We start from the raw sequence: 8,403 nt of genomic DNA, 5'->3' as shown, positions 1-8,403 counted from the left end.
TTTTGTATTACACAGGAAACACTCAGAGGTTATCAAACTATATCGTTGTCCAAAAGCAGATGGAATCAAATCCAGTCTATTCAGGAGACACAGCGACTCTCGAGTGTTCAGTCTTCTCCGATTCTGAGAACAAGACGTGTCCAGGAGATCATAATGTTTTCTGGTTCAGAGCGGGATCTCATCCAAACATCATCTACACTGACGGGAAAAGACATAATGAATATGAGAACAGATCTAACCCTCAGAAAAGATGTGTTTATCGCTTCTCTAAGAACGTCAGCTTCTCTGATGCTGGGACTTACTACTGCGCTGTGGCCACATGTGGGGAAATAATATCTGGAAATGGAACTATACTTAATATTCAAGGTACCTGTGCCTGATTTTGTCTCCCGTACTGGAAGTTATACTCAAAACATGTTTTTAAGAACTGATTTTTTTTGTTTGTTTTGTAGAGCAAACAACACAACCAGTATTTATTCAAATGACAATATTAATAGTCTGTTTGGCTGTTTCTGTTATTGGAAACGTTTTCTTCATCTGCAACCGAAGGATATGTAAAAAATGTAAAGGTAAGCGTTAACAGTGGTTCAACATTCATGCATTTTAAAAACATAAAACCAATTCAACTTTAAAATCATAAGGAAAAATTATTGAACCGACTGATGACAATTTTTTTATGGATTATGCTCCAGAGTGGGTATCATATCTTTGTGAAACTTCAGTAACTGCAGTAAATTGAGAAGGAAATGTCTCATTAAGTGTATTTCACTATCATATATTTATCATGATAATATTTTTTTTTATGTCAAGGAATAGGAAATGCTGTATCGAAAGTACAAACTGACAACTTGCACCAACCAGTAAGTAATGAAAATGATGCTATAATTTAGTTTAAATATGTCCAAAGATTTTTGTATCTTCATCTAAACTACTATTTTATTTGCTTTTTGTTACTACGCAGACTGAAGCTGATGATGAAATAAACTATGCTGCACTGAATTTTTCTGCTAGAGAAACAAGAGCGAGAAGGGCAGAGTTTGCTGAGAACCGTGTGCTCTCTATGTTGAGTTGAATGCTAAAGGAAATTTTGAGCATGTCCTGAATTTTAAAATAAAACTCACATTGTGTTACAGATCCCATGCCTGCTGCTTTCTGTTTTGTTTTTTTATAAATTAATATAATTAGTAATATGATCACGTGTTTATGTCTATTATGTGTATTGTTAAACTTAAATGTAAAAGTATAGGTTCAGGAAACATGAGCTTTGTTTTACTCTAAAGCAGGGGTCTCAAACTCGCGGCCCACATGCCATTTACGGCCCACGTTACCTCTACTTGCGGCCCGCATATTGATGTAAAGAAATTATTTTTTTTTTAATTATTATACGAAAAATGATTTAATATGACAGCAGAGTGTAACAGGCCCTTTAAGTGGCCACTTTAAAGTGGCCCTCCAATGAGATGACAGAAGTGGCCACGGCTCATTTGAGTTTGAGACCCCTCCTCTAAAGCATAATTTCTGTGAAGTTGAAATAAGGAATAAAAACAATAAACTGTGACTTGTCTTTGTCAAATACATGAATCATGAACACATGAGGTACATATAACATAGTTTTAATGACAGCAGATTATTTATTGGTATTTATCCATTTGAGTGGTTAATCAATATTGCATGCATATAATATTAACACAGTAAATATGTAATATATATATATATATATCTTCTTCAAAGGGGAAAGATTTACTAGTAGTCTCTTATTCCAGAGTACATGCTGTGTCATCCGGTAGCTCCCTGTTATTCTTTCATCTTTTAGCTGTTCTTGAGGGAAAATCAAGTGCCGCATAGTTTACTCCCACTTCTTCACCCTCCTGCAAATTAGTAAGAGCAAACTGTAATTGAACAATCAATTTCAAGCCTGGTTACGATTTACATTATACGGTTAAAAACACACAGAACATAGTCACAGTTAACTGCAAATACCTCACAAACTCTGCTTCCTATAAGAATAACCATATAAATTAATAACCATAACCAAAGTACTTTTTTAGTGTTAAATTTTAAAAAATGGAAAATGAAAAAAAACAAAGAGTACAGTTGAAAATTGAACATTAACGAGTGTCTCTCTGTGTCAAAGTTCAATTCTTGTTGACTCATCAGTCCAATCCAACCCCCTCTCTTACAGCTTTTGTTGGGATGCCAGTGGTGATCGATGACTACACTGTAATTTTACACTTCAGCTTCAGATTCATTTGACAATTTTCATGTATTTCACATGATAAAAGTGTTTTTCTTAACGAAAATTTTAAGCTTGCTGGTTCTGTGTTTGTCTGAAAATCTAATATTTTATATACCACATTATTCAGCTGATCCACAGTCGATCTCTCCTGTTGACTGACTGGAGATTGATTGGAGGCTGTAACTTTTCCTGTTAATAAAAAGAAGACATTACCATTGGCAGAAGACCTAAAATGGAGATGTTAACAGTGTTAAAAATATATGCTATTTGATGTAAATGTTTCCCAGGTCAGAACCAAGAATCTAATCATCAAGACTAAATTAATACTGCATAGGGACTCAGTTAGCTGTCATGTTAGCTTCAGTTCTTTTTACTATAAATATTATGATGGATACATTCAGTTCATAGTTTGATCTACTCTAGCTGTCACCAGAAGATTCATACTCTGAACACCCTGTTCTTTTACATCAAGAAATAAAGTCTGTCTACCACAATGGCTGCATTAGTCTATGGAGTCACTATCATGGTCATAGAACGAAACGTGATACGACTTCTGCTTCGCTTTCTGTATCCGTGACTCATCCAGGAAGTGGGCTTCTGAGGTTTGGTGTTTGAAAATGCGCAAGACAGATTTGATAGATCTCTAGTGTTTATGTCTAATTCTGACTGAAATCTATCACATCATGCATTATTAGTGAGGATTTCCCCAATGTCACCTCAATTTTTTGTCATTGCTATAAAAGGCTCAGCAGAAGCTCTTCTGTTTATGTACTCTATGGGAAGTTGGGACATAGTTCATTTCTGACATTCATAATTCGTAAAAAACTATGGTGGTGAAAGTACAAACAACATGTTTGGGGTATACTGCCGAGAAAACTTGAACTAATATTACCTGATATGACATTTGAATTTCTACTAGTTCAGAAACTTTGCAGTTCATGAACTGGAAACTTTGTTCCCCTTCTTTTTTTTCCCTCAGAGGACCATCCACTAAATAAACCAAAGCTGGAACCTTTCACGCAAAGTGCTGAAAGATGTAATTTTGTAGACATGGCCAATCACGAGCATGACAGTAAACAGTAACTCAAAAAAACACTCATTATAATCAAGGGATCCGGAAGAGAATCTCTGAATTTTGAGCAGAACCTTGAAGCAGATGAGCAACAGCAGCAGAAGGCGACACCCGATGTTACTCGCGCGCTTGTGTGTGTGTGCACATGCGTACATATGTGTATGCATTAGGGGTGCAACGATACACAAAATTCACGGTTCGGTTCGGTTTGATACTTTGGTGTCACGGTTCGATATTTTTTCGATACAAAAAAAATGTTCATGCATTTTTTATTTGTCATTTATTAAAATTATAAATATATATTTTAACTCAAAAGTACAGTTTTTAAATTTAACCCTAACCCTTGTGCGTGTTTTTTATTTTGACAGCGAATGCGCACCTGCGGACCACTTATGTGCAGCCCTGGTTATTTAGCTCGTCATATTGCAGCCACAGAAATTCTTTTGTCCATGAAACCATAAAGCTGCACTTTCTTTTTGCCTTATAGTCTGATTTGTCATAACTTCTCCGTTTTGTGGTAAGCTTTTCTTTGGCTGTCACTTCTTCACCCTGACCTGTCTTATTTGGCTCAGCAGAACTGAAATGCTTTTAGACATGCACTCACATAAGCTCAGCGATTCTCTGCGCGATCAACCTCTCACATGTTTAAGCTGCGGGAGATTTCACTTGTCATGTTTGCATAGTAAGCTAACGATTAATAAGACGATGTCAGAGGAATTGGTGCACAAATTATCATCACTCACAGATCAGTGCTGTCGCTCTCTATACACAGTTCGCACGATTGCAAAGTGAAAGCAAAAAAACAAGCGCAAATTCAAACGCGATTTCAATATGTCACATATTGACAGTGGCTCACCGATGCCAATGACATAATTACCCAGCTACATTTCTGAAAGAATGCAAAAGCATTGACATATATTTTTCCTACAATAGCCCGACGGGCAGGGAAGAGATAGATTTTGGTAGCCCGACTGAAAAAAATCGCTAGCTCCGGGACGTCGGGCTAGCGATATTGCGAGCCCTGTATCTGATTGAGGAATCACTCATCTTTGGAAAAGAGAGTTTATTACAGAGAAATGGCTCTTTCCAAAATAAAAGCTATACTATCCGCTTCTTCTGGGCTATATTCTCAGCAGCATAAGGAGAATCATGTGCTAACAGCTGTCTAAATGACTCGGCTAAAGTTAGTAGCATGCTTGTTGTTTTGGTCTTTGCACTAGGATGATGTCGGTGTAAATGTGCAGTCATATTCGTTGTGTTCCCACTAGTGCTTTCAGGTTAATCTCGTTGAAATGACCTTAACGCCACAACACGGCAAATCTCCGTTAACGAGCTACCGCCGATCGCTCCGTGCATGGGGCTAGACGGCCAACACGTTAACGAGCTAACTGCGCTAACACACTAGTTCACACCAATGTAATTAAGCATTGCATGGCACATCCAACATACTGTTTTACTTTAGTCCATGACTCGCTTACCTTCAGGGTCATACGTCACATGAAAACCAAAATAATTCCAAACGCCAGATCTGAATGAGGTTCAATTTGCCTGTTACAAGGAGAGCTTAACTTCTGTCTCGCTAGCTTGCCCTGCGCTCTTCCTTCTGACTATGCTGTCTGTGTTGAGTGCTCAGTGAATCTGCATTCGACTACTCCGCCTAGGCTGCACTGTCGAGCCTAGGCGGAGTAGTCGAATGCAGATTCACTGAGCGCTCAACACAGACAGCATCGTCAGAAGGAAAGTTGATAAAATAAAATACAAATGTTGTATTGTTCGATACATATGCGTACCGAACCGAAAGCACTGTATCGAACGGTTCAATATCGATACGAATATCGTTGCACCCCTAGTATGCATGTGTCAGTAACCTACCTCTGCTGTGTTTCCAATCTGGTTTTTGTTTTTGTTTTCTGGTGAGAATCAGTGCAATATTCACAACCACAGAGCAGGTCAGCAGTATCACAAGCACAGTAACCAGCGGGAACCCCTCTGGAATGAGAAAACATCCCAGACATTTAACATCTCATTTACAAGTCTGTGTAACAGTGCACGTCTACATACAGATCAGTTCTATGTTAAGTACGTATAATGATTGTTTTCATATTTAGGACTTTAAGACTCTTTTCACAAAAGCTAGAAACAAAAAACATTCTGGACTCCAACCACTTCATTGACTCATTTTCCTACATGTGCAGTAATAAATTATCATAAAAGTTCAGACATTCATTCATGATTTTTTATGTATACGTTCAACTTTTACTAAGCACTACTTCAGAACAATTATATTAAAAAGAACTTGGCCCACCCTGAAAATCATGACATGCCTGCAGACAACCTTTTTCTCCTCAACCTCAAGAGCACTTTTTCTTCCCTACATTACACAGTAACAGCTGTACAACAAAGCCAGATTAATGGGCTAGTGAACTATGTGTAGCTTAGTTCAATTTCCACTTTCACAAAGGTGACGCTCTTTGAATCTGGCAAAATGAATGTTGTACCTCGTGTTGAATGCATTCATTTACTCACCCATTGCATTTACTCACCATTGGATTGTACAATATAAATAAAAAATAATACAGATAAATTACTATTTCATGGAAATTTGTCAATATACGGGAAATAAAAGAGAGTGGTGCAGAAAGAGTTCACAAATACAGTTGTAGCCTTTTTTAATATGAATAACTGTTTCCCTTAATTTCTTTGTACAGATATATTTATCTTACTCATCAGTGGGTTTGTCATGATCAAATCACAAGATTAATGATTTTCTGCAGCGAAAGATGATAATGAGACCAATCATCTCTTACTGCATTTTAGATTTTGTCACAAAGAGCCCAGCTATGTTGAACATGTGTCATAGTGCACCCCTCTGCTAAACATCAGCACGTTCATATTTGGGAGAGTTTAAACACAGTTGAAAAAATAAAACAAAACTAATTTATTAACATGCTTGTAAACTTCATGTGACATATTCTTATTATACAATTTTCCTATTGGATTGTGGTGTATTTTAAGTGTTCATATGAACAACACTGTCACAACAAAAATCATCATGTGAAGTACACAAGACAACATGAGCAGCTGAAACAGAGGGGCCTTTACGTGAACAATGCAGGAAATGGGGATAAAACACATACACAGAAAAGTACAGAGAAAAAAGAAGCAAAGGTCACAGAGGCAGCTAAATGCCACCTGTGAATTTATCAACTCATGTGGGCTGCAAACTGAAAAAATACTTCATAGGGCAAAGAAACCAGTGATGCTTAAGAACATTATAATGTTTATATAAGATCGATCAAACTTAAATTGCTCTCTTACATGCTCACAAAATCAGTGCAGCAACAACTAGTACAGATAAGCAAATATTAAAATAATACTTTAAAAACATACCTATCTCCACTTCAGTTCCTTCACCAAACAGGATCTGTCCACATGTCACCACAGCACAGTAGTACGTCCCAGCATCAGATGAGTTTGTTACAGTTTTGGACAGACTGTAGTCACATCTCCCGTCCTCTTTATTTCTGAGACTGCCGTGGTAAATGCTGCCTGGATGGGATTCTGATGCACCTTTAAACCAGTGCACTTTGTCTTCATCTGGACACTGATCTGTGTCATCTTTGTTCTCAGAGAGGAGCGAACACTGCAGAGTCATTGTATCACCCAGATGTACTGACTCCACGTCTGAAGTTTGTTTCACGGTGAAAGATTTCTGCAGCGTTTTTGTATCTGTGTGAATCATAAAAAGTCATGAAATAGCATTAACTGTAATTATTTGGGCTTAGAAGCAGATATGACAAAAACTTTCAAATTAAAATACGTTACCATCCACGACCAAAAGCATGCTATTAAAAAATTCCATTATGTATGCCGTTCCTCCTTGGCATAAGTAAGTTGCTTCATCTTCTTTGGTTGCATTTGTTATGGTAAGAGAATAAATATCACCCACTTTTGTGGAATTGAATCTTGAGTTGTTAAATGGTCCCTTTAGTGATATTTTGTCAAAACTTCCTGAGGCAATTGTTTCAATCATGTTTCCAAAATTCAGCTTATACCAGTAAGACAACCCAACATCATCCCTAGGGATTTTACATGTCAGAGTCACATTATCTCCAAGTTTAGTCACAGTTATAGAGCTCTGGAAAGGATCCTCATCCCCTTCGGTCAAAGCTAAAATCAAAACAAAAATTGGTTAGAACATGACAGGACAAAGCACTTAAAAAGGTATCATCTATATATAAACATTACTCAACCTTACAGATTTTTGTTTTATATTGTTTACAATGTCAGATGTTTCAGTGAAGTCAACTTACACAATGTACTTAGAAGAATCAAAGGAACCAGTCTTCCGATCATTGTGGTACCTCAACCTTCTCTTGCACAACTGATGTCTACCCACTCAAAGGAAGATTTAGTCACAAGCTGATCAAGGTTTACCAAGTGGAAATCACTGTGATTGGCTGAAGCACAGAAAATGTACTTCCTGTAAAATTCAAACCATTTACAGTGAATCTACACAGGTTGTTGTCGCTGCTGATTCTGCAGGAATAACTTTCATTGGTCATTGCTTTTATTAATCTTGTATAACTGAAGAATAACAATAACAACTAATTTCTACACTTATAACCAGGCAGCATAGGTCAAAGTATGAATTAAAAGAATAAAGTTTTCAGTGTTCACAGACTGCACACTTATTTATGTGATGGCCAGTATAATCTAGTGGCGCAAGACTCAAGTGCTGCAGTTTTGTTTTGACTGCACACAAACTGATTTGTGTCTTGTTTTTTCCAGTCAAAGTCATAATCAAGCTAGCAAGGAATCTGGAAGAAAAACATTCCGATATTTAGAAGAAAATCTTACAAACGTAGATGTATAGACAGTGTTGGGGAGTAACGGAATACATGTACCGCCGTTACGTATTTAAAATACAAAATATGAGTAACTGTATTCCGTTACAGTTACCGTTTAAAAAGGTGGTATTCAGAATACAGTTACTTTGTTGAAATAAATGGATTACACTGCGGTACTTTCCTGTTTCATATTGTCGCGGGTCAGGACTGTTTGGGTTTGTTTGACAGCTACGTTCTGTTGTTCC

At 37.1% G+C, this 8,403-nt stretch overlaps 1 protein-coding gene across 1 annotated transcript; it reads right to left on the bottom strand.

Moving 5' to 3' along the window:
- Nucleotides 1-1,626: 1,626 nt before the first annotated feature.
- Nucleotides 1,627-7,700, bottom strand: LOC101477655 (uncharacterized). The gene is made up of 6 exons (XM_004553584.4): nucleotides 7,622-7,700; nucleotides 7,134-7,478; nucleotides 6,699-7,037; nucleotides 5,181-5,297; nucleotides 2,352-2,425; nucleotides 1,627-1,868 (listed from the first exon to the last, which is right to left on the bottom strand). The coding sequence occupies exons 1-6, from the start codon at nucleotides 7,662-7,664 to the stop codon at nucleotides 1,803-1,805; spliced, it is 984 nt and encodes a 327-aa protein (XP_004553641.4). The 5' UTR covers nucleotides 7,665-7,700; the 3' UTR covers nucleotides 1,627-1,802.
- Between the last annotated feature and the right edge of the window lie 703 nt (nucleotides 7,701-8,403).

The sequence above is a fragment of the Maylandia zebra genome, linkage group LG2 (assembly GCF_041146795.1).
Source record: "Maylandia zebra isolate NMK-2024a linkage group LG2, Mzebra_GT3a, whole genome shotgun sequence".
Taxonomy (NCBI): Eukaryota; Metazoa; Chordata; class Actinopteri; order Cichliformes; family Cichlidae; genus Maylandia; species Maylandia zebra.
This window is presented reverse-complemented; position numbering and strand designations above follow the sequence as displayed.

Excerpts from the sequence above, each read along its gene's own strand:
- LOC101477655 (XM_004553584.4), bottom strand. The coding sequence starts at position 7,664 with ATGATCGGAAGACTGGTTCCTTTGATTCTTCTAAGTACATTGT. Across the intron at positions 7,479-7,621 it reads GATTCTTCTAAGTACATTGT|CTTTGACCGAAGGGGATGAG; the intron begins GTAAGTTGACTT and ends TTTTGATTTTAG. Across the intron at positions 1,869-2,351 it reads TGGATCAGCTGAATAATGTG|GAGGGTGAAGAAGTGGGAGT; the intron begins GTATATAAAATA and ends ACTAATTTGCAG.